The sequence below is a fragment of the Hydra vulgaris genome, chromosome 12 (genome assembly GCF_038396675.1).
Source record: "Hydra vulgaris chromosome 12, alternate assembly HydraT2T_AEP".
NCBI lineage: Eukaryota > Metazoa > Cnidaria > Hydrozoa > Anthoathecata > Hydridae > Hydra > Hydra vulgaris.
In genome coordinates, this window is record NC_088931.1 from 68,733,711 (window position 1) to 68,761,710 (window position 28,000).

Sequence of the window (28,000 nt, forward strand, 5' to 3'; positions counted from 1 at the left end):
CTCCAACATCCTAATGCATATGCATTAATTGTGTTTACTTTGTTACACTACTTTGTGCTTCAATATTATAAAAGTCTCATTATGTTACATTTTCAGGAAAGTATTTTATCTAAATATGAAAATTTTTCTAATCTTCTTCAAATAACTTATTAATGTGTTTATATTTATATGCAAAATTGAAAGTTAGTCAAATTTCCCCCCCCCCCCCCTATTAATTTACCTCACCAAGGTTACTTTAGTTGTGGTTAAAACCCTCTCTCAATTCTATATCTCCAATACACAAACCTTGACGAACAATGCCGCTGTGCAGAGAAACAAGTTAAGCGTGTTACTACCAGGGACATGGTGGGGATCAAACTCAGAGCTTCTTGCTTATGAGGTGAGGGCTCTACCATGACACCACTATTGCATATGATTTACTACACCACTACCTTACTTTAATTGTAAATAATGCATTTAAATAATTACAAATAATGCAATTAAAGCTTATAATATGGATGTTATTGCAATGTCTTACATGCATCAATATATATCAGTATGATAGCATTAATTTAAAAAAATAAATTAATTAAATAGAGTTCATTAAAGTTTATTAGTTAATAAAAACAATTTACAATTGTTAAATCAAATTTTTTAATATAGCTTTAGATGCTCCTGCTCAATTAAATATAAGTGATGAAAGCAAAAAGTTAGTATTAATTTGGAAGAAACCAGATTCTCCAGTTTCAATTCTAAAATATAAAGTAACTTTTTTTTTTATTACTTCATTTAATAAAAAAATCAAATGTTTACATGATAATTATAGTATGTATTCGATAAAACACAAAAATGTTTTATTTTCTTTAGTTATATGTATATTTTTGTCAAATCAGATAAATGTCCAATCATTGAAGCCATACAACAGCTCATTCTTTTTTTTCAATACAATGGAAACAGTTAATACAAACATTATCATTGAAGTTGGCTTTCATGCAGCCATCTTTAACATATCTGTAGATGCTGTGTATGATGAAGATTATTCTGTTAAAGGAGAAAGTAAACAGCATTATTCTAAACCAATTTGTAGGTTTTTTTAATTTGTTTACCTTCATACATTTTTAAATGTGTTGTTAATTTGTAATATTAAATTATTTTGTAATATTAAATTATTTTGTTGAACAATGTTTTGACTGAAGTTTATTTTTTTATTCTAGCACCTCCAGCACCAACTTATGAAGTGTTAAAATACTTTAATAACTACACGGAAGTATTTGAATGTCAGTTTTATAGTGTATCTGATATCAATGGACCTGTCAGGTTTTCCATTTTTGTTATATGTTAGATATATAGAATTTTTCCATATTTATTATATGTTTAATATATTTTTGTTATATTTTTTATATATAGAAATCATAATTTCTATATATAAAAAAACAACCTAGATGTTGTAAAAAGTTTGTTGCTATAAATAATGATAATTTTTTCAATATTTATAGTTTTTATGAGATAATTATTGCATATGAGAATATATCTTCAATGAATATGAAAACATTGATTTTAAAAGATCAATCCACTGCTGATTCAATAAATCTTTCCTATTTTTTGGCTGCAAAATTTCCTTCAAATAGCTTTACTTCCAGCTCTTTAAAATTTTATGAAGGTTTAGAAACAGTGAATGGTTTGAATGCTAGGTTGTCTACACTTAGAAAAGTGTTTCTTTATATTCGTGCTGTTATTAACATGAAGGTTTTTGTTGCATTATGTTTTTGCATTAAATTTTTAAACACATTGTTTTATGTGTTCAATTTTACAGTATTGTGAAAAATTTAAGAACCACCAAAAAACAAATCATAATTTATTTTTATTCTTAAATTTTTATTTAATCAAATATATTTTTCTGGTAAAAAAATAATAATAATAAATTTTAGGTAATAGACAAACAAAAAAAATAATAATAATAATGACAAAAACTTTTAAACAAATAAAAAAAATGTATTTAAAGTTTTATTGGTAATTTTTATTTGAAAAAAATTGTGAAAAAGTTAAGAACCACAGAACAAAAAACAATAATTTTTACCTAATACTGCGTAATTCTACCATGAATTTTAAAGCACTCATTTATACGATTTGGCATTGAGTCTATTAAATTAAAAATATGTTTGGGAACATTTTCAAGTATTGTTGGTAAAATATTGCACAACTCCTCAAGGCTCCTTGGTCCTTTCTTGGCAATATCTTTATCAAGCCAACTTCAAAGATATTTAATGCAATTTAGATCTGGGCTATTTGTTGGCCAAATTAGATGCTTAATATTTTTGCTTTCGAACCATTCAGAGACAATTTTAGCCCTGTGACATGGTGCATTGTCTTGCTGAAAAATGAAAAATGCTTTGCTCAAGTGCATCAATTGATGGTAACAAGTTTTGATTTAAAATATTGACGTAATAAATAGAATTGAGTCAACCATTAAGTAATTTAAACATACTGAGACCATAATATGTCATGCAGCACCATATTCCAAACAACCCGTTACCTTGTTTTGTTCTTTGAACGATACAATTTGAGATTATATTTTTTTGAAGGCTGTCTGCAAATCATAATTGGGTTTTTTTAGTTATCAACCTAATATTCATTTCATCACTTAACATTACTGTCCTCCATTTTTCTTTAGATCATTCTTTGAATCTTTGACAAAATTCTTTTTCCTTTTTTTTAAAATACTTTAATTGGTTTTTTGGTAATGACTGAGATCATTAATAGAATATTTAAACAAAAAAGGTAAAAATAAATTAAAAAAAGACGTTTCCGCCACATTTAGCACAAAAAATTCTTTATGGTTCTTAACTTTTTCACAAAAAAAAAAATTAACAAAATTAACACTTAATAGTTAATCCTTAATTTTATAGGTTCTATTAGTTAATTTTCAAAAAAAAAAAATCTTCTTTTTTCTCATGTTCTATTTAATACGTTTGAAAAAAAAGACTATTTTATTATCTTTAGAATAAAAATTAATTTTATTTAAAAAAAATATTTTTTTTTTGTTTAGTGGTTCTTAACTTTTTCACAATACTGTATTGGTATACTGTATATGGTATATAGAATTTTGAGTTTGAGTTTTGTTTGTTTGTGATTTTTGACCTGTTTTTTGTTTGAAAATATATATATTTTTAAGTTTAATTTTTTATATGATTACTTTTAGGATAATTGTTTTAGCAACCTAACATATTATGGTAATCCCATAATGTTGACTATAGGTATATACTATAGGTTTTTCAAGTAATAATAAACAAAGATATTTGGTATAAATGTTAGTAATAATTTCTCTTAATTTCTGACATATTTAGATCGCAAAACATTATTTTTAAATGGTTTAAAATGGAATCCAAATTATGGACATTTTATTGAGTTAGTGAAAGGACCTTCAAATACAAAGTAAGCATTGTTTGTAATTTTTATTTAAATAGTTTGTAATATTCATTAGTTTTATACAATTGTCCATTTAAAGGATTTATGAAGTTGTTGTAATGAAAATTAACATGAGCACAATCATTAAAAATGCTACATCTACTTATAAAGACTTTAAAGTTTATGAAACTGCAGGTTATAATGAACCTTACATTGCTGCTTCATTTAATGCTTCTATGTATGAAAAGTACAAATATTTTGTTTTAGGTAAATCTTTTATACTTATCTTTTTTGCTTTTTTTTTTATAAAAACCTCATCATACACATAAAGTTTATTTTTTCATAGACTGTTTTTTATATTTATTATTATATGTTGTTTAATTCAAAATCTACATAACATTAGTTACTATAGAGAATTATTTCTAAACAATTTGATTGGTTGTTGGAAATTAAATAAATAAAAAAATAAATTGGAAACTGAGGCATCTATTTACATCATCTTGTTCTAAAGAGAGAACTGTCAACTTTCACTTCATAGCACATCATTCCACACCAGTACAGGGTCGTAGATTTTTTGGCTAAGAGTGATGGCTTGTGGCTTACAGTGACTAATGTGTGCATTTGATCAATTGAAATCCATTCTGTAGGTCTTATGTCTGGCTCTGATGTGCCAGCCCATAAACGCAAGAAGTGAATTTGTTTAGCTTTCTATTCACCCAATTTGAAAGTGAACGAAAACATAATGAAACCATACGAGACGACCAAACTGAACATACTAATGCACTACATCATCACACCTGTAGACATCAACAGTCTTTAAAAACAGTAAATCAAATATTTGTTCATTATTATATACTTTTGTCTATAATCTTTTTATAACCTTATCCTTGTATATTTATTCAGATTTGTGTTATAATTTGTGAATGAAACTGTATATTTGTGAGAAGCATAACAGAGCAAAAGTTTTACACCAAAGTATGTATAAGTGTATTTTTATAACAAATGTATTCTTGGTTGGAATGTACTTAACAATTCTACTATATAAGTTTAGACATATCACGATCTTGTTAGGTTTTTTTCTTTCTATATAATTTTCTTGATCTGACCTCACTATGTTAGTTTATTGTGGTTTTCACCATACAGTCTTCACTTACGTTCTTTTGGTCGCTTTGTCAACTATATTGCTTTTAATGTTACATTTTTCAGTGGTTATAAGTTATTAGTGGAGGATCGCATTTATTGTCTCATTGTTTGTTTTCTCACTATTCTCTGCCTACTGATTTAATGTTTGATTATCTTTTTGTCTCGGGCTAGTTATTTTTTAATTGCTCTGGGTCTGTTTTGTGTGATAGCTATTGTCTCTACTTACCAGGCAATTTTTATATTTCTCATACTATTGGAGTTACTACATTTCTACCATATTTCCTATTAACAACTTTCGTACTAACCACAAACCATCTTAACTAAGTTTCAATGTTTATGAGTGGTATTTACTTATTATATTTTTAAGACATGTTTAAGTCATATAAGAAACGGTAAGTTACTTTTAATTATTAATTACTTTTTTATATTTGCTTTGTTTTATTTCAATACATTTTTATACATTTTAAGTCAGGTCAGGTCATCCTGCTACTGGTAACATGTAACCCATTACAACTTTTTTCATGTCCTGCTGCCATGTAGGATACGCTTTTTTAGGCAAAGGCTAGGAGAAGCCAACTCTAACATAATACACCGCCTGCTATGGGGCTCTTGGTTGTGAAAGGCTAGAGATGTGTCTCCATAAAAATACTTATCTTTTTTCTATCCGTTGACCAGCCTCACGCCCCTTCCTTATCTATTAAGCTGGCGCAGATGTATTTTTTATACATTGTTTCCAGTTTAGGATGTTGAATGCTGAATCTTCTTGACTTAATGCATGGGTTTTGCTTGTGTCCCTGTTTTTATGACTAGGCAACTCATTTTATTATCTCCTAATGAGGGTACAGCTCTAAAACTCAGTTTTATGGTTCAGAGGCTGGCTGGTAGTTAGGTTTCCCGAACTCTGTGGTAACTCTCAAAGAGGCTGATTCCATCAACAGCTGTACAATATCAGAGTACTAACATATTGTGCATGGATGGTGCCCCTGTTTGTACTTTTGGTGTGCATTGTCAAGGCTACATTTAGGGCCCTTTGTTACGGCTTATTAATAGTAATGTAAGGGTTTATTAATAGTAATAAGGCAATTGCTTGGGCTATTAAACAGTGTACTGTCTATGCTTTGAGTCAAGTTCTTTAACAAATTTATAAATGAATAAAGTACCATAAACTATAAAACACAAAAAACAATTATCATCACCAAGTTCTCTAAACCTATCATTCACTAATATTTGTGGTCTTCAAAGTAACTTTTCTTCTGTTGAGTCTTATCTCTTGCAAAGTTCACCAGACCTACTTGCTCTTTGTGAGACTAATTTGAGTTCTGCTTATGTCTCATCTTGTGATCTTAGTGTTGATGGTTATCTTTCTTTGATTCGTAGACTTTAGTCACATGCTTGGCCTGGACATTTACAATCATAAGTATTCACTCATTTGTTGGAAAAATAGGTTTGAATCCACAGACTATTCTTTTATGTGCTTTCGTTTAGCACTACTTTACTTAATTTTCTTTCTTTTTGTTCTATATCGTTCTCCTTCATCTCAAGATTGCACTCTTTTTGATATTATTTCTGATCAAATTGACTGAACCCTCTCTCTTTATCCATCAACCAATGTTGTTGTTGTTGGTGACTTTAATGCTCATAGCACTAAATGGTTTGAGGAAGCTGAATAAGTGCGAATTTCATAACTGCGAATCTGCATAAGTGCGAAGCCAGCGTGGAAAATAAGAAATCAAAGGCGAGCGGTCAAACTGACCGGCTAATACATAAAATTGACGGTCAGTTGTTTTTTTTGGGCGGTCAAAATTTTAATTTTTTTTTTGTTTTAAATTTTTATCGTAGCAATTATTCTGCATGACAAAACTTTGTAAATAAAACAATAACTTGATACTTCAAAATGAACGAACTCGTATTCCTTTTTTAATTGAATTTTATTTTTTTAAATAATAAAAAATACACATTTTTATGTTATATCAAAAAAATTTAAACTGAATACTAAATCAAGTATCGTTTAATGTACACTGCGACCATTTTCTATAGACTCATGTAGAATTTAGCAGATTTACAGTGTTACAGTGGTAATAAAATTGTTCTAACGGTACTTTTGAATAAGTATATGTAGGAAAACAATGATCCATTATGCACCTGATTATTAATTGTCTTGATTGTATTAAAATAATTAAATTTTTAATAATCGCGTGGCAATTTTCTATAGACGCACTAAAGTTCTTACGAGTTTTGACGAGCATATTTCTATAGACGCACTAAAGTTTTTACGAGTTTTGTTGCAAATTTCTAATATTCTGTAGTATTTTTTATTTGTGAGTCGAAATTAAGTTGAACTTAACCAAATGCCAAAAGGAAAGGTCCTTACTGTTATTGAAATAGGTCAAATATTAGCTTATCATCGAGACAAAGTTCCAAATCAAGAAATTGCTAGAAGATTAAAGAGATCAGATCACATTATCCGTAATTTCTTGAAAAATTCAACAGATTATGCAACAATCAAGAGGAAACCAAAGAAATCTAAGGTTTTAGGCCGTGAAAAACGCAGAATTGTTCGACTCGCATTAAATTCATCAAAAAGTTTGAAAACAATTAAGTCAGATTTGGGTTTAAATGTTTGCAAGAAGACGATTAGGAAAGGTCTTAAAGACAGCCCACACATTGTACGATCAAAAATGAATAAAGCACCAAATTTGAAGCCTGTTCACAAACAGAAACGGATGGAATTCGCCCACGAAAATATGGCACGGGATTGGGAACAAGTAAGAAATTTTAGATTAAATTCTCATAAATACATCAGATGTCTAAATTGCTGAATGTTTTTGTTTTCAATACCAGGTGATTTTTTCGGATGAAAAAAAGCTTAATCTTGATGGGCCTGATGGTTTTAGTAGCTACTAGCGTGACTTGAGGATTTGAACCCAAATATTTTTCGACAAGGAATTTCGGTGGTGGATCTTTGATGGTTTGACTTGGGTTTTGTGCAACAGGAAAGTTAAATTTAGCATTTACATCTTGCAAAATGAAAAGTTCTGAATACATTGATGTGCTAAAATTATGTTTGATTCTATTTAAAAATAAATACCAACGCAAAAAGTTTGTTTTTTAACAAGACAACGCCAGCATTCACACTAGTAACAAGACTAAAGCTTGGTTTGAAGCTAAAAAATCGAGCAAATGTGGTGGCCTGCTTGCAGTCCAGATTTGAATCCTGTTGAAAACATCTGGGGAATCATTGTAAGACGTATCTATGCTGACCAGAAGCAATATAGCTCTGTGGCAGAGCTAAAAGTAGCGGTATCAGAATGCTGGGAGGATATGGAGCCAAAAGTGCTGGAAAACTTGGTGGGAAGTATGTCAAAGCAAATTTATCAAGTAATTTAGCGCAAAAGAGGTCCAATCGAGTACTAAAAATTTAATGAAAACATTTTTTTTGATAGTTTTGTAAAAAAAATGTGAACTGCGTCTATAGAAAATAGTCAGCTATCTTTTGAATTTAATTCATTTATGATTAACCTCTTTTCAAATTTGATACTATTTTTTGATAATTTTCATTATTTTTTGATACTTTATTTATAATTTATTGAAATACACTATGAAAAAGAAGTTAAGTACGCTTTTAAGACATAATCCACATGCGCCTATAGAAAATGGTCACAGTGTAATACCACTATAATAAATGCCTAAGTAACAAAAAACAAAGTTTTATATAACTTAAAAATGTTTTTTTAAAGATACGTTTCATCTGATTTATTATCCAAAGTTTCATCGAAAGACGATTTTAAATCTAAAGACTCGTCTGATGGCGATTCTAAATCAATTAATGTTTTTGTAATTGTTTTTTTCTTTTCTTTTTTTGAATAAATTTTTTGACTTTCTTGTGTAGGCCTTCGCAAAGTATCTTCGGCCCATAATTTAATGGCAGGATTCACATCAAATTCTTCACTATTTGTTTCATCAGTGCACACCCGAATTAAATTATTGAGCCGTTTTTCAGTTAAGCGATTTCTTGTGTCAGTTTTAATTCTATTCATAAGAGAAAAAAGACGCTCAACCTTTCCATTCGAAACAGGCAATACGAACAGCAATTTAACAAGAAGTAGAATTGGACTCCAATCTTTTTTCATAGAACTCGAAAAAATTTGATACCATACTCTACGGTACTCAGTTTTATCTGGTACCAAATATTTGACAGTGTAATCAACTAAATTTTGCCAAGCATCAAACATATTATTTACACTCCCAGCGAAGCCAGCATAACGTAACGGCATAATATAAAAGTCATCCAATTTTTCGATGTTATTATCAGCAAATGAATTATTGGTGTTATTTTGAAACCAGCCACCAGTGTTTAAGATTAACATTCCATACATATCAGGAACTGTATTTTGTGTTTCCAAACGCTCTACTATGGATTCGGCAATTAACGTTACAATCATTCATTTCGAATTCTTAACTAAAGTTAGTGCGTTTGTAAAGTCATGAAGCTCAACATCTTGGAATGAATACTTTCCAGTGTTGTTTTTTACTTTTGCAAGGAAACGTTTGACTGTTGGTAAATCCGTAAATTCTTTTTTCTTCAAGCGACTTAACTTTTTTTAGTTTGTTTTATAAATCTAGATGATGCTACGGAATTGAAAAGATAAAGATAACAAGTTTGCTGGCGATAAAACTTCTATGAATAATACTATATAAAGAGGTATTCGTCCATCATTCCACTTCTGATGATACCCTTTAAACTTTGCTCTTTCTGCTTGAGTAAAACTGAAATCTGCAGTCATGTTTTCGAGATGTTTCATATATACTCCATATTTGTCTAAGATCATCTCAAGTGCTTGAATTTTATGTGCAATACATCGTGTTCTTATTTATTATTGCACAAGTATTTTCTTTTATAAAAAGTTTTTATTGCTCAAAACAATGTTTTATAAAGAACTTTTGTTCTATAAAAAACCAGCATCTAATAAAGTATATTATTTTATAAAGTATTTTTTATAGTTAAAATTGAAAAAAAAAAATCCAATATACCTGATGCTTTTTTGGGGCGAATACCTGCAATGTAAAATGAATTACCCTCTTCAAGGATAGCAATAAGCTTTCCTAACTGTCGTAACTTTTTTGGGGATTTTTTATAAATGTTATACATTTTCAAAATGATGTTATTGACATCATTAAACGTTTTTATTTGTGCAAATTTATCTTTTATCGCTAACTCAAGGCGATGTGCAACACACCAACCAAAAGTTACCCATGGAATTTCTTTTTGAAGTAATACATTTACACTTGTTCTACTTCCTCTATTTACAGCTGCGCCATCAGCACTAAAACCAACTAATTTAGTTTTAAATTTTTCGATACCTTCTGATTCAAGGGATTGACTAATTTTATTGAAAACTCCTTCAGATGTTCCGTATTCAAGATCAGAAATAGAAAGAAAAGAACACTCAACGCATATCTCGGTCTTTCCTATTGGAGTAGGATCGAAACTGATAATAAATATAGCTTCTTTTTCAATTACAGATACATCTGTTGATGCATCAATTAAAATACTGAAGTAATTTCGTGTTTTTAATTTATTTCTGAGAATATTTGACAAACTCAATCCAATGTAATCAATAAAAGTTCCACAAGTTATTTTATTTCTATATGCTTGGCCAAACTCTACACCATGATTTTCTTCCAAACGTAGTATTTTAGGGTATACGCTAAGCGGAAGCTCTTCTTTGGCAATAAAGTATGCTACCTCAAATTTTTTTCATAGATCTTTCGTGGTCATGGTTTTCAAACCCGATAAAATATCAGTTTGCCGCATTTCTTTCTGCAGATTGCTTAATTTATCATTTCGTTCGCTTACACCCATTCCTTTACTTTTCATTGCTAATTCGTGGGCTCTTTGATGTGGTAAACCATTTGCATGATCAACTGCGGCACTGTGCTGTATCCTACAACTACCTTTATCGCTTCCCCATTCTGGCGTATATCCTTTATAAATATCAATTTGTTTAGTATACTGACGACATACAGTGCATTTTAATGCTGTAACATAGTTTCCATTATATAATATCTCTAGCCATTCATTTGCATTATATTTTGCAAGAGTAGTGTTTACCCATTTTTGAGCTGTTGTTAGCTGTATTTTTTACTTTTGAGTTTTTTCTTCTTTTCAACAGGTGGTTTTAATTCCGATCCTGCTTGTGTTAAAAATGAAAGTGTTGTTTGTCTCTTTTTAGTCGCCTCCATTTTGAAATGCTGATGTTTGATGATTCTCTTATAATTTAGTGATATAAAAAATGTTCAAATTCGCAATTCTCTCATTTGTATCATTTTATATCTTTCATTCATTTTTATTTAAAATCATTTTATAAACAATTAATGTTATTTAGTTGATAATAATGTTAATGCCTCTCGCCGGCAGATGCTGAACTAATATTTAATAAAATCATGACAATCGTTTTATGAAATACTATCAAAATTATTTGTGTTAAACGAAACTTTATACTACAATATATATATATATATATATATATATATATATATATATATATATATATATATATTTTTTTTTTTTTTTTTTTTTTTTTTTTTTTTAAGATTTTAATAGTAGAAAAAAAAAGCAAACGCGCATTTGGTAATTTTAAATTTATCTAAATAATAAAGTTAACTTCTCAGTCACTCAGCGTCAACCGAACAAAGAGTCTTTAAAATAGAGAACGTAAGAACCTCGACAATTTTAAATACGAACTTTCTATTTTCCGGAGTCTTAACTAATTGAAATCTAAAAAAATTTATTTTCATCACAGAAGGGCCTGGTGTGCGGCTCTTAGTCGATACTTTGTAAGTTTTGTTGACTACGGATAAATGAAACTAAAAATAAAAAATAAAGGTATTTTTTCATTGCAATTGGCAGCAAAAGGTAAAATGTAAAAGCAAAAGGTAGAAAAAAGAAAAATAAATAAAATGATATAAAGAATATATAAATAAAAATGTAGGAATAAAAAAATGTTCTTAGTTAATATTATATTATTATTAAAACAATAATAAAATAAGAACTTCAATCATTTATGAAAAAAGCAGTTATGGATTTCACCACCAGTAAAATGAAATTAGTCTTGATAAGTGAAGCAAAAAAAACTAATAGTTTACGTCATTTATAATACTCACTAACGAAGCGATTTAAAGTAGCGTACAAACGATAAAATTATTTTAGAAGCTTTTTTCAAAGATTTACATTTTATGAAATTTTGGTATATGCATTTTCAAAGGCATCCTGATAATTTTTCAAACGTTATATAACTCTTTTTTTTTTCAACCGGTCAACCTTGACCGGGAAGAATTCGTTTTGAGAGGTCAAAATAGCAATTTTAGACACGTCTATAATGAGTGAATAGAACTTCGTGGTTATCAAATCCATAGCACTATTAGATTTACATCCATTCAAAATTTCTTTTAAGATATCCTGAAAAAACAGCCAAATTACCGGATACCCGGCACATCACGAATTCGGACAAAAAAATGTGATTAGAGAGTTTTATGACTGCTCAACTTCACCAAATTAAAATTTAATCTCTTTAGGTTTTTCGATTGCCAATTATTAGGTATATTCTTCCATAATAGGATATAATCTTATAATAAAAAAATGTTTTATTTAGTTCTCCAAGATTTATTAGGAATGGTATTGAAATGAGTAAAATTAAAGATGTAGTTTCAAGTTTTTTGCTTTTAAGGTCAATTCTGTTAAAGATTGTACACTAGGTAGTTAAAAATCATTTCTTAAACATAGGTATGATAAATATAGTGTTATGATATAATATATGATAAGTGTAGATACAGTTGTATACCTAAAGGCTTGAGCAATATCTGTTAAGTACAAAGGTGGTTCCTCTCATTGTAAATAATTCTTCTTGTAGAACCTCTTTTTTTTTTGTTCATTTTAATATTGTTTAAAAAATAAATTGCCTCAGAGAAAGTAGAAAATTTTTCCATTACCTTTATTCAGTTCTGTGAAAGTATAATATCAATATAAACATAAAACATCAGGTTGTCAAAGTACATATTAATTTACTCTGTCAAAAATTGTTTCAAATAGTTATACAATAGGGTGCTCCAAATTTTTTTTTCTCAAAATTACTTTGCTCCCTGGGTGTTTTCCCATTCCTTTCAGTATTTAAAGTGAAAAAAATCATACTTCAAGATTTTAAAATAACTCTAAGCCTTGCCACCATAACAAAAATGTTTGTCACATTTTTTAACATTAAAAAAGTAACATAAATTGTTCGAAGTGAACTAGAGTTATTAAAAGTTGAATTTAAGCAATCAAAATTTAGGTGTAAACAATGATCTAGCCTAGCTACCATGATATGATAATTAGGCCTAAGAAAAATACTGATCCAGCCGTATTCGGAAAAACAATTATGTAAGTTTTTTCATAGATTTTTCAGTGTTTTTTTTTCTCAATTCTGGTACATTGCGCTGGTGTTGTTCCACCACTTGTAACATATATTGTTTTTGTGCTTTGTCTCTTGTTAAAGTATTTGCAAAGTCTGTGATAAGCTTCATTGCCCTCTCGGCTAAATCATTGACAACTTTTGCATGATGTATAAACATTGCTGCTTCTTGAAAATTATTGTCGGTTTCCCACTGCTTTGGAGGCAAGTGCAACCAGGCTGTTTCAATTCCAAGTAAATTGAACAGGAGCCAAGATTTCTTGCCAATCAGATGTACCAATTTTGTTGAGGATGCTAGCTGTGGGAAAACAGGAACACCTTTATCTAGTGGTTTGTCTTTTTTTGCATTGATAAGTTGTCTGGCAATTTGTTTTTTTTCCGAATCTGACACCAAATTTGAAAAGAGCAAAAATGTGACCATTTCTTCTGCCAGATACCACATATGCCTGTTCAATGCTGAAATTGTTGCTTCAGCTACCTCTGGGTCAATTTTCTTGAACATATGTAGATCATGCCATAACTGAAGATCATTTGATGGTGCATTGGCTGCAGAAGGGGCGGCTAACCATACGTTCACATAAAATAGGGCATCGAATGTGCAAATACGACGCAACTTTTCCATTTTTTCAGGATCATAGTTCAGCTGATCACCAAAAGCATACACTTTAGCACTGTATATAACAGTTGCCATCCAGCGTGCATGATGGTGTGCACCAGGCCTGAGCCAGTGTACTTCATGAGGAGGCGTTTCTCCTAGAAGTATGAGCACAAGTTCTGCACATTCTCTGTAGTCATCACGAGGCATGCTGTTACCTTCTGAGGCCAAGATTTGTTGCAAGAAATTAACAACATTTTCCTTCTGTTGCTTGAGACGTCGATCAGTAATATTTAAAATTTTGAAATTCGATCATTGTTTTACTGTATCTCAAAATTTTTTAAATTCCATGAATTCAGGGGTGTCCGGACTGGATGTTGGACCAAAAATCTGTTGCCCTGCGGAACACAAAATTCTCTCCTTCACATGATGACGACAAGCAAAATATAATACTTACTTGTTTAGCATCAATTCCAACTGTACACATACACCATTTTTCCATCCTGAATTTGATGCAGTAGTATCGAAAACTGTACACATGCACCATTTTTCCATCCTGAATTTGATGCAGTAGTATCGAAAACAAGACCAACAATGGACTGTTCTACTTTCCACTTGAATACAAGAGAATAGCTACTATTAGCCATTGTAGCACCAATTCCATCCGAGATAACTGGAACCCCAAGAAGTTTACCTTCTTTATAGTTTTGCATCCCAGCCACAAGAACACCTAGCCGTTCAGCATCCTCAGGAACAATTTTCCCATCTCAATGTAATGTTACATACTTTGGGGAAACAAATGTAGTTTCAATCTCATTGGCATTCTCTATTCGAAGCTTCTTAGCAGCTGTCCTACTGCTTGTTTTCGATTAAGTCACACACTTCAAATCAGCTCCACCCTCTGCGAGTATTGCCGCCATAAAGGCTATTTTTTTACCAGCTGATAAATTCAAGCGGTCCGCCATTGTTGAAATTTTGTCACTTTTGAAAGGATTTCTTGGAAGATCCAGCGTAATTTTGTCTTCTCTGTCAGGTTTGGTTTTCTTTGTTACAATATCAGCTTCCTGACATTCAAAATCTTCATATTCACATTTGTCTGAACTACATGTAAGACTAATATCCTCTTCTGATTCCATGTCTGACTCGGGGGAGTCAACACTTGTCGTTTCAGGATTGGTGCTTATTGTTGCTGCCAGATTATTTTGACTTCTCAGTTCTTCAGCCATTTTTCTTGCCAATTCAATTCTCGCTCTCTGTATTTTTTGAGAAACTTTTCGTTTGTACTTTTTGTCTTCTGATCCCAAAATAACTCTTTCTTGAGATTTAACTGCTGTAAGAAATTCAACATCTTCTTTTTTTTGCTCATTATCACGAAGCCGGTCCGTTTCTAATTTGTTTTGAGCATCTTGGTAAACAATATAAAAGTATTTTTTCATATCTTCAATAAAAAGTTTTTCCTTTGCTTCATTTGATTGACATCCTTTTTTCTTCTGGAGTGTTCTATAAATATTATAGAGATTCAATATTTTAGCTTTAACTTTGTCTTTGCGTTGTATTGCAATTCCAGCTATATCCCATTGATTTTGAATTTCCACTACAACTTTTTCAGCTATAGCACCATTACAACTGACATATTTGGTTTGTTTCATCGGTCTGTCCTTCAAAAACAAAAAGAAACACAGCACATCTCCCTTTGAAGGAATTCTTGTTGGTTGTAATTCAGCTAATAGTTTTCCTAATAACCAGATGTCAATATCTTTCCTGAGTACAGGTCTATTCATGATCGTTTTTAACAGTTCCTTCTAAACTAATGATTCCGTATTATAGTGTAAAATATACACTATATAGCGCTACAAAATTTCACATAATATGTTTTAATCAAATCTGTTAGTCATATATTTTGTTGAAAAATTTTTAAATAAACAAAATGTTTTTCAAACAAACAATACAGTCTGCTCTGTCTGATGAGTAATTCTTGTTTAACTTCTTTCATTAAATTTTTTTCCTAAAAAAAATTTAGAAAAAGTTTAGAAAAATATTTAGATTAGTTTAGAAAAAGGACTAACATAACTTTTAATAAGAAAATTCAGGGAGCTGGTGGCAAGGCTTCAACATGACTAAACGACTTGACATTTTGTATTTTATCACAAAATAGATGAACGAATGGGAAAATTGCCAGATAGCAAGATTCTGAGAGAAATTTTTTTTCACAATGCTTCTCTAGAGCACCCTATTATACAAAGATATTTCAACTCCCAATTGTTGAAACGATTTTTGAATCTGAAACATTTGAAGTCACTGTACTGCAAAGATAAACTAATTTTTAGTTTGATTTTGAGTTTGTTGCATTAGGTAGGTTTCTCAATTTTTTTCAAAAATTACTTTGGTTCCTTTTCATATGTGCAAATACACCTTTGCCATACCCAAATTTTAAATGCCAAAATTGTGTATCTCTAAAGATTCTTGGATAGCTCCTTTAAATTATTTTCTGGTTTTAGCGTAGAGTTGTTTTTTTAAAAAACAATAGGTACAAAATATAAATCTCATCTCTTCAGATGGAGAAATGCAGAGTTTCGGATTTATATGGTTGATAGAAGCAATGTCTTTTTGTCTTTTGTGTCATGATTACTTTATTTGACATTGGATAGAAATTTTATACTATCATATTCCTAATAAGCATCTAGAACACTATACTTTAAATTTTAAGAATGAAGAGGTATTCAGAATAAATCTATTTAAAAAAACTTAAAGATCAATTTTCTCAGTTTTTTAAGATTAACTTAAGTTCGGAAAATTGAATGTTGAATTTGAAAATTAAAAATTGATTTTAAAAATTAGATTTCTAAACTCAGTTTTTTTTTTTGTTTGACTCATTAAAAGTTCAATGTGACACTAAAAAAACGAAGGTGGTAAGACCATTGAAAACAGGCTTGTTTAAGCATTAGTTTAAATCATTGCTTAATTTAAATACAATTTGCACTGCTAATATATTTATTGCTAATAATATTTAAAAGAAACACTATGAACATTGATAATCAACAATATTTTTCTATAATTATATTTTTTTTAAATATTTAGTAAAAAAAAAATTTTAATTTTTATTAAATATATCAATTTTCTCACATTTAGATTGTTGTGTAGTATCTAAATTTTTTTAAATTTTATCTGCATCATTAAGCTTTCACAGCTTATTATAATCCACCATATGGAGGTTGAAAATAAGGTCAAATTCCTAGCTGTGTCATTCAGTTATATTTTAGGTGAATTAATTTATTCACTCAAATGTTTAACCTGATAAAAGTCAAGTAGATTGCAATATTTATCTAACATGAATTTTTTATGTTATAGGCAGCAATGAGAAGTTTGAAGGTTATCAAGTTAGTAATGATCAAAACAATACTAATCATTATTTAAATGGTAAACTGATTGCTGGTCAAACATATACATTGTTTCAAAGAAATATTCTAGATGATGTAATTTTTAAATATTTATAAAATAAGTAGTATTGCAATTATTTATTCTCTTATTTGTAAACTAATTGCTAAATAAACACTACTTTTTAAAGGAGTTATTGTAAATTCTCCTGAATGGTTTTATGTAATTACAATGAGTTGACTATTATACGCCCTCTTTCAATTTTTTATGAATTGACTATTCTAATCTTTCTTTCAATTTTGATAATTTGACTATTGTACTCTTTTTTTTAATCAGTGAAATACTGTATTCTCTTTTTTTTTATAACTGGTAAAAATTGTTGAAAGAAAAAGTATGCAAAGTATATGCAAAAAACTATTTACTTATGTGAATTAAATTTTTTTTATTAACACTGTTTTAGGGTCGCATATACACAAGTCCATGGCTACTTGAGTTTATTGGTAAATTAAAGTTATTATTTCTTGTGTTGACAATCTGTAAATAATTGTTATTACCTGTTAATACTTTAATTTAGAAATTATAGTTTATAAATTTATAGTTGATTACTATTAATTAATTTGATATTTGCTTATAATAAATCTTAAAGAGCTTAAGTATATATAAAGTATATATAAATATATAATACATATAAATATATAATAATAGTTTCATACAGGCATAAATATATCATATTTGAATAAGATTTTGAAATATATATATATATATATATAATAATTTTTTATTACCCAATGTAATGATTAAGTTATCAAGAATTCTTCAACAAAGGAAATGTATTATTAAATGAATATTAAATATTTAAAAAATAATATTATTATGAAAGAGTTTTGGTTCACTAAAATAAATTTTTTTTTTTTTCTTTTTATGATTTGGATAAATTTTGATAATTTTTTTTTTTTTAGCTCTATCCAAGTTTACTGCTTCAATTGGAAAATCATCAACACACTCATATCTTTTTGGATTAATTGTGATACCTGTTTTAATTTGCGGTTTTATTGCATTTTTAAAAATGTAAGTTATATAATATAAGTTACATCACAAAAGTATAAAAATAAAATTATTTAATAATATTTATTTACAAAAAATAGCCTTTTGATATGAAAAATATTTTTGATATTTTATAGTCCAAAAGTTATGTATATTTTGATATTTACTATATAAAATAAAACTGCAGTAGTGGTGTAGTGGTTGTTCAGTGTAAGTCAATGTTCAGTGTAAGTCATTGTTCTTGTTGGATTATGTGATCTTTTTAACTAGTGTGGAACCTTATGGATACTATAATAACACTGGCTCAAGAGTTATTTTAATTTTGTTCTTTGTTAATAGTATTGTAATATTTAAATTCATTAGAACTTATTTATGAAACACATTGTGTTTTTGGTTGGTTCTTTTTACAGGAGGAATAAGTTTAATAAAGACAATTTACTTCAGTCTAAAGTAATCCATAATCAAAATAATGTAGATGCGATGCAATATCAGGGTAAAATTTATTGTCTTGTTTGCATTATAACTTTGTATATTTTTTTTGTTAATTGAAACATAGCTTACTTTGATAAAATAACCTTTATTTTGGTGATTTTTTTCTTACAGAATTGTCTTTAAAATACAATAATCCCTACACTGCCTTACAAACTGTTCAGAAATGGCCACCAGTGTCTGTTAATGCTTTTGTTGCTTATTACTTAAATGTAAAAAAAAATGATTACAAAGATCTTATGACACAATATGAAAGTGTTTCTAAAAACAAAATATATCCACATACTGAAGCTACAAAATATCCGCATAAAAATAGATATGCAAACATTGTCCCATATGATCACTCACTAGTCAAATTAGTTCCAGATTTCACTAATTATGAAAATACTTATATAAATGCAAACTACGTACCCTCCTACTCCAAAAAAGTAAGTTACATTGCAACCCAGGCTCCTAAGAATGAAACTATTGTTGACTTTTGGCGAATGATTTTTCATGAAAAGCCTAAAGCTGTTATTATGCTTACTAATCTGGTTGAAAATGATAAAATAAAATCTGCTCAATATTGGCCAGAAAGTAATGAAGAATATGGTGGCTTTAATGTTTGTGTTACAAAAACAGAAAACTTTGCTGATTGTTTTATTCGTTATATTTCTAGAAATTTCAAAGAAGTAAATCATCATTTTATTCATATGCAGTTTACATCTTGGCTTGATAATGGTTGTCCCGAATACCCAACAATGTTACTAAACTTTTGCCATCGATTTCGATGTTTAGTGCCATATTCAGATAAATGTCTAACTGTTGTGCACTGCAGTGGTGGAATTGGTCGCACAGGTGTTTTCATTTTACTTGATGAAATGTTACAGTTAGTTAAATCAGAACAAAAAGTTGATATTTTTAACTATTTTGAAACTATTCGTCAAAACAGAATGCAAATGGTTCAGTCAAAAGAGCAATACATATTTGTTTATGATGCAATTTATGAAGCAGTAACACGTGGTCAAACTGGTATTCCAGTGTCAAATTTCTCAACAACTCTTAACAATCTACTTATGAAAGATTTTTCCTCTGGAAAAAAACTAATTGAGGATGAATTTAAAATTCTTAAAAGCATTTCTCCAGTTCGAGAAAGTTGCTCTGAGACAGCAATAAAAGCTGAAAATTTGGGGAAAAATCAATACTCTAAAATTTTGCCTGGTAAGTAAGAATTTTTTTTGTTTTTTGTTTTCTTAAATTTTTACATAGTTAAATAGCAATTTATATAAAATATAAAAGCGACTGAATATCAGCTCAGTTTTGATATTTGTTAATTACACGATTCTATTTTAGTATTGTAAACTATCATTACAAATATAAAAAAAAAACTATTGTTAAAAATATTTTTTTATATTTGTTTTATATTGACTAGTACCTACTAATGCAATGAATATGTGTAAACATACCAGCTCATGTTCCTGGCAGATGGTGTGTTTACACACCTTCGGTATTACATCATCGTACTGATGAACCCTTAATTGTGAAACATATTTATGATTGTAATAAGCCCTGAGTTATGAAATAACTGAACTATGTGTGTGCAGTATTGTGGTTCATACATTTTTCCTTATATTTTAATGATTTTTTTTACAACTCTGTGTAAAATTGTCGCACAACAAGTATCGTGTCAAATATATTTGTGTATTCTAAAATAAGAGAGCTCAATGTTCTTAAACAGAGCAGTAACAACTTAATAAATAATTATCTAATTTGAGCGTCAACTGTCAGTTTCTTTTTCAGCAGGATCATCAGGAAGAAAGTCTAAATCTCAAAAAATTTATTTTTTAGGACAAAATTTTTACACAAACTTTTTAATTATTATAAGTATTTTGATATAAGTATTTTTTTTTTTTTTTTTTTTTTTTTTAAGCAGGAAGTTACATTATCGATGTATTTTTGCAAATATTAAATTGTAAAAAGAATTCTTTAGAATATGGATAATTTTAGTTTGGTCATGTGTTCATATAACTTTTTAAAAGGTACTTATTTTCATGTCTGCATTCAGAATTTTTATTCTAATTTCTTCTTTAATAAACATTTTTCATGTAAATGATTTCAAATTAGGTAGGAGCAAATTAGTGCACAAGCAATGAAATGCTTGTCTAAAACACCTTCGAACCATAGACGCCGTTGGAAGAGCAGTTTTAAAATCGTTTTTGGTTTCTCAAATATAGTAAAAATTACCTGCATTCTTTTAAATAGAGGATATTTCAACTATTCGAATTTGAGAAAGCGGCTAATCTATTTATCAGGCTGATGAAAAATCAAACTTGTTACTCACTGATAATAAATCAATTGCAGTCAACGCACAAAAAATCACTTACAAATGAAGTGATTTCTATATGTAAAACTCTTGGTTTAAACTTCTTTTAATACATGATAGAAGGAAGAAAAACTAAATTGACACTACCTCAAAAAAGAACTGCAAGTTGAAATATGATAGCAATATTAAAATAATCGTTCCATGGAATTTAAAGAACAAAAAGAAACATTTAAAAATTTGATGGAGGTGCATATTTCTAAAATATAACTGAACAGTCTCGTTATTAGCATTATAGGCTAATAAGTGGGAGAGACTTTTGACGTAATTTAACTATAAGCTGTAATAATCTAAGTTACTTTACCTGAAAATTGTATTACTGGGTTTAAAAAGAAAATATAATAGAAAAAAAAATATCTCGATATTTTGCATAAAATTAGATATTATGCAATATCGATATTATGCATAAAATGCATAATATTGATATTATGCCTAAAATCATAAAATATCCATATTATGCATAAAATGCATAATATTAGTAAATACATTTTGCACCAATATATAAAAATATATTTAACATAATATGCAATAACACAAATGCACACAAATAATATCAGTGCTAAATATATTTTAAGTTTTAGGATCAAAGTTTCCAGTCAGTCGGGTTTTGAGCAAGTAGTTAAATTTAAAACTAAATTAGCAAAATCGGGTATTGAATTCTTTAATTTAAGTCAAACGAAAATCAATTTTTTTGAGAGAACTGATTAGGTAGTACCTTCTTCCTATGACCTAATGATGACTAGGTTTAATTGTTAAAGATGTTAAAGCACTCATATGGTCAGAAGATAAGACTGCTAAAGAATATGCAAAAGTGCAAATCTTAACTACTTTGAACAGTTCGTAGTAAATGTGCAAGATAAGACAAAAAATGCAACATTAATGAGTCTATAACAAAATTCAATAAAATATTTGAAAGTCTGCCAACCTTTAAAAGTTTTTTGCTTAAATTAGTGATGTTACTGCAAGATGCATTATCTAAGTTAGGTACTTGTATGCTAAGTTCTAAGACTATACCCATCTTTAACATTTTAGTACTTTTAAAATGACTGATCATTTCTCCAACTTGTAGTGCTGTCTGGCTGGTGTTCAATTAATGTTTATTTATGAAGGTGGTGCAAGAGTAAGATGTATTATATATATATATTATATATATATTATATATATTATATATATATATATATATATATATATATATATATATATATATATATATATATATTGAATGAAACACAGTGTCAAATGGAAAAAAATTTTGTTAAGTGATTTTCTACTAATATATATATATATATATATATATATATATATATATATATATATATATATATATATATATATGTTATAATTCTTTTATACTCAATATCTGAATCTGTATAAATACTGAGGAGACAAGTATCAACTAAAGAATTATATAGCTTCACTTGACACCCATTTCTGTTTGGGTACTGTGCAGATGGCAATTATATCTATTGGGAGACTCAAAAGCCTAATAAAAAGCAATTACTTTAATATGCGATGAAAAAGGAAGTATTTCTCGTGGTTGATCCATCACATAGTGTAAACTAATAACAAATGGAGGAAAGTAATATAAAATGTTATATAATGTAATATAAAAATTACACACTTATTTTGTTATATTTATATTGCATATCACATTATACTTTGAAATTTCCACCATTAAGTTAAAGACACTTGAAAATTGTTAACTTGTTTATTTAATGATTGAGTGCAGATTTTAATTTTGGAGTTACGTTTTAAGCGCAAGGTCAGTGATCTCAGTTTGTTTTTTGTTCTGATAGTGAGCCATTAGGACCCGAACACATTAAACAACTGGCATGATGAAACTTGAAATTTACATTGAGGTACTACAAACATAAATATTACAAGAGTTGTCAAATTGATAGATAATGGGACATAATAAAGTTTAGAAAGGAGCAAAAGGAGAATGTAACAATGCCAAAGGTATATCAAATATTGATAAATAACAAGGTTAGCAAAAAGGTTTTCAGAGCCTGATCTAATTTTTAAGGCCCTGTGTAGAAAAGATTGATATCTATTAAAAAATTTTCTCAAAGACTTTATAAAAAGCATTTACATGAAGACGATATGAAAAAATCTCTTGTGGGTAATGGAACGTATAAATGTGGGCAATTTTCTGGGCAGTTTTTTGATAGATATCGTCTCTAAATAGTACGTTTGGTATGTATAACCGAGGCCAAAGGCCCTTTTGAACACAAAAGTTTATTGTAAACATAGTTAGACTGCTCGTGCACCCAACATCCAACCCTTGTCACATCGTGACAAGGGTTGAATAAACGCGGGCTTTTAACGTCGAATCCACTGATTTTCTTGTCGCTTTGTGGCAAAAAACTAGATATAAAATTTTATTTAAATTTTTAGGAAAATTCCTACTAAAAATATATGGAATATATTCTAAAAAAGGACAAAACTTATTTATTCATTCAATAAATGTAAATATAAGCAAAAGAAAAACTTGACGAATGGGTAACAGCTGCTGCTGTTACCCATTCGTGCGCCTTTGACGCGGAGTTTTTACCATACTTGGCCTTTTAATACTTCTCTTTATATTTTTGACCGCGCGAGGAGGTATTTTTGACCCTTCAGACCCGGTAATATCTGTTTAATCAGTAGTAGGATAGAAAAGTTAGCTTCATCAGTAATAAAATCGGTAATAATATGGAAAACTTTTTAACTTGATGACTTCTGCAGCAAATTTTAAACCTTATATCATTTTTAAATGAGTATTGTAATTTTTTAAAGTCAGGTAATTTATTTAATTCATGCATTTTATTAATATCGCAATTCTAGTCCTTTGTCAATTGTATTTAAAGTATATTATTCTGTATAATCTATAAAAAATAAAAGGCGATGATGACTCCAAAAGATGATGCTCTTTTCATAGGTCAAAACTTCTTACTCTTCATAAAGTTAATGTTTATCTCTGAAACCCTTGAATATCACCAGTCAACTCTGTGATTCATGTTAATAGATTGTTTTATACCTTATTTTAATAAAATGAAAGAAAATCTGTTTGCTTTTATAATATATAAAAACAGGCTGTTTTATTGTTTGTTTTTTTTAGTTGTTAAGGTCATTTTTAGGATCTCTTGTAAGTGAGCATGTTTTCTCCATACTATTATATATATGTATATATATATATATATATATATATATATATATATATATATATATATATATATATATATATATATATATATATAGTTGTTAAACATTTATTACAGGTATGTCATTAAATAAATATTACAAAAATTAAGTTCCATTTTAGAGATGTTTTCAAATTTATACATTTAATTATGTTTATGTGTTATTTATTATGTGTTAAGGTTATATGGGTTATATAAGTATTTAAATATCTTTATTATATGAAGTGTTCTGTTTGTGATATAATGTCACTTGTTTATAGTTTGTAAGTGGCTATTATGTTGTTTGCATGCTTTCAAATTGTTGTGACTTAGCTAAGTTTACAGCGTAATTGTTGATCTTGCTAGCCAAGTGGTGAACTTTGTGATAATGTGAATTGGCTTTAAAAGCAAGATTATTGACTGTGCAATTTAAGTGGTGTACTGTCAAGATGAAACACGTAAATTAAATCTGTTTGTAATTAGTGCATTTATAAAATGTGTTTGAAAAATATTGTTGAAAAGTTGTGTCCATGTTTTGTTTGCTTTGTTTTTTTTTTGTTAATGATTTATGCTTTGGGACGATAAATAAATTTTGTTAAAAACAGGCTTTCTTTTTACTATAATTAGCTTCCCCCTAATTAAACAATTAAGAGTTTACATCTTCTCACAAAGTGTTATAAAATAAGTTTAGTAACTTTCATAATATTTTTAGGATCTCTTAATAAGGTGTCCTCCTATATATATATACTATTTTATATACAGGGTGACCACAAGTATCTCGTATATATATAAAGAGCTTAATAAAAAGCATGTAGAAAGTATTTGGAACACAAATTTTATTTTAAAACATTTATTGAACTATAACAATTATGATTCAAAGATTAAATTTGAAGTTCCTCCATCAGCAAAATAACAGGCCGTAGGCGTCTGGAACGCTTCTAATCGTGGCGAGCAAGTAGGCAGGGTCCGAAGAGTTGTAGCTTTCAAAATAGTGATTTTTTTAAACTTTCAATATTTTTATGCGGCTTTTGGCATGCCTTTCCTTCTAGGACGCTCCAGACTGAGAAATCCATCGGGTTAAGATCGGGGCTCGATGGCGGCCATTGAGAAAAGTTGATAAAATCAGGAAAAGTTGCCCAAAATCCTGAACCGTCTTCTTTTGACGGGCTGGAGCTCCGTCTTGCATGAACATCCAAATGATTTCCAACAACTTGCTCTTTTGAGCCCAAGGAACAATTTCTTTGAGCATATCCAGAATTGTCACCGTTGACCTTTATACCTTGTGAAACAAATATGAGCGGTGTCTGAACATGAGCCGTTATCCCGGCGAATACCATAACTGAAGCAGGATGAGAACTGCGTGGAACCGAGACATTTGGTTGAGATTTTGCCCAAACGATCGTTCTGCTTATTAGAGATGCTTCGATGAAAAATCTTTTGGCTAGTGAACAAGATGTTGCGATAATCAATTCCGTTGAAACGGTGCAGAAGTCCAAGAGAACGGTCTTTACGTTTGACTTTAGCTGCTTGAGAAAGAAGTTGCGACTTGTTCTTCTTGTATGGTTTGAGCTTGGCTTCTTCGATTATCTTTGCCATTGAAGTTCGTTTTGTCCCCATTTTCTTTGCGAGACCTCGAGCAGATTGATTGGGGTTCAACGCAGGCGATCGCGTACCTTTTTCACATTGCTCGCAGTGATCACTGTTTGAGGTCTTCCGGATTTTGGATGTTTAAGGGCTTCCTCAACTCGTCAAAGCGTTTAATTGTGTCGTAAATTGTCCGTCTTGGCGCATGTAAACGGTTCTGAATGTAGCTTGCTGAGTAGCCTTTTTTGTAAAACTCGATGATAGATTGACGATAAGGAGAAACGCGCACCATTCTAAAAAAACCAATTGAACATAGTTTACAAAGCAATATAAAGTAAAGTATATAAAGTTTATATCATAATATTAACCAAAAACAACAAATAAATAAGAAAATACATAAGTGCTTTTACGCTTATATTTTCAAAATATAAAACCGTCTCGTGTGCGGATACTTTGTGGTCACCCTGTATATATGCAAATATATATATGTATATATATATATATATATATATATATATATATATATATATATATATATATATATATATATATATAAAATTCACATTAGATTATACTGCAATAAATATGACACTTAAAAGAAAAAATAAGAAGGCTACATTTTGTAGTTTTCATAGCAGTGAATTATTAAATGTTTTTTATTAAATAATGACTATTTTTGAAACTTTTTAATAATTTTGCCTAATTTTAGACCCGCATGACCCACTTTTGAAAAACTATATATTTTTTAAATATTAGGGACCAGTCCAATATTCAATAATGTTAGGGACCTCTAAAATATTTCTTAATCAAATTTTTGAAGTCATTGTTTTCAATATATAGAACAAAATTACGTGTCAGTCAAAATGGATTTTTTTAAATTGTTGTTTGCTTATCTAATATATAATATATATATATATATATATGTATATATAAATGTATATGTATATATATATATATATATATATATATATATATATATATATATATATATATATATATATATATATATATATATATATATATATATATATAACTAGGAGAGAGAGAGCTTACTTTTTATTTTATTTTAAAGCACCTGTTTGATTGAAATTATTTGGAAAATGTTTTCTTAATTTTTTCCATATTTTATTAGTGCTAATTAATAAGTTAATTCTTTACTATTTAATTGACATGTTGCTTCCTTAAATATTACTTTACGTACTAATTATATATAATTTTAAAACTTCTACTTTATAATTTTCTTTTTTTTAATGTTAGTTAAAAATGAGCCTTGGTGTCTTATTTGATGATTTTCTTATATAATTTTGCTTTTATTTTCATCAGCATTTACTAAACTCAATTTTTTTGTTTTTGTTATTTGAAATACTAATTAATAAAATATAAATAAATCAAATAATAAAAAAGTTACAAAATGAGCTATAAAAAAATACAGCATGAAACTCCTAAATTACGGTTAGAGTCCATTAAAAACATGTTACGAATCTGTTTATCTTTGAAACGAAGGACTATCTCATTGTCAAAATAAATTTAAAAAAAAATGCAAAGTAGCCAAAGTAACCAAGCAAAGTACTAGCACATGCTGGCATTTGGACCTGCATGAACTATAATATATATATATATATATATATATATATATATATATATATATATACAGGAATTGTATGCTATTCATTATTTAAAGGTTGAATTAATTTTGATAGATATATTGAAATTTTAGAATATTGATAATGCCTTCTTAATTGTTATCTTTAAGGAGAAAACAATGATATCGAATATCAATATATCAATGATTTCAAAAAAAATGTGGTTCTACAAAATAATAAAAATACTTTTTTGCTGTATTTTTTTTTCAAATTGTTGTAGTATATTATTAGAAATATATCCTTAACTTTTAGCTAATCTTTTTGTTAATTAAAATGTTTAATTATTTTTAATTTTTTGGTTTAAAAATCATTTTTTAGATTTTTTTTTTGATTTTTGAAAAAGCATTATACTTAAAGTCTTCGATTTCCATGGACAAAGTGGCTAGCCACTTTAATCTAGTAGCGTTACATACATTTGAGGTCAAGTTTTGAAATTTAAAATTAGGCTGTCCTTGTTTTTCTTTTACTAATTTTTAGTTCATATAATACTAAATGAAGTGTCATTTTGTACCATTCTCTTTGAAATTAGATGACATTAAAGCTGACATATCAACTGTAAACGCATTAAAAAGAGCTGCGTTTGAGAAAAAAAAATGATAGTTTTCTAGTTTACGTTGAAAAAGAAGCTTGTTTAAAAGAAAAATGAACTTTTAAATTATTATAATATATATATATATATATATATATATATATATATATATATATATATATATATATATATATATATATATATATATATATATAACGAGAGAGAGAGAGCTTACTTTTTCTTTTAT

At 28.5% G+C, this 28,000-nt stretch overlaps 2 protein-coding genes across 4 annotated transcripts in view; both read left to right on the top strand.

Moving 5' to 3' along the window:
- Positions 1-19,696, top strand: part of LOC136088952 (uncharacterized) — a 135,503-nt gene extending 115,807 nt beyond the window's left edge. The window contains exons 7-18 of the mRNA XM_065814238.1: positions 643-743; positions 873-1,062; positions 1,194-1,296; positions 1,476-1,725; positions 3,179-3,233; positions 3,324-3,411; positions 3,485-3,651; positions 16,918-17,042; positions 17,405-17,444; positions 17,904-18,012; positions 18,399-18,481; positions 18,592-19,696. Coding sequence (XP_065670310.1) covers positions 643-743; positions 873-1,062; positions 1,194-1,296; positions 1,476-1,725; positions 3,179-3,233; positions 3,324-3,411; positions 3,485-3,651; positions 16,918-17,042; positions 17,405-17,444; positions 17,904-18,012; positions 18,399-18,481; positions 18,592-19,685 — 2,405 coding nt within the window. The 3' untranslated portion in view covers positions 19,686-19,696. The remainder of the gene's footprint in view (positions 1-642; positions 744-872; positions 1,063-1,193; positions 1,297-1,475; positions 1,726-3,178; positions 3,234-3,323; positions 3,412-3,484; positions 3,652-16,917; positions 17,043-17,404; positions 17,445-17,903; positions 18,013-18,398; positions 18,482-18,591) is intronic.
- The window catches only part of LOC136088955 (uncharacterized), a 202,786-nt gene that overhangs the window by 125,532 nt on the left and 49,254 nt on the right, over positions 1-28,000 (top strand). The window lies entirely within an intron of this gene.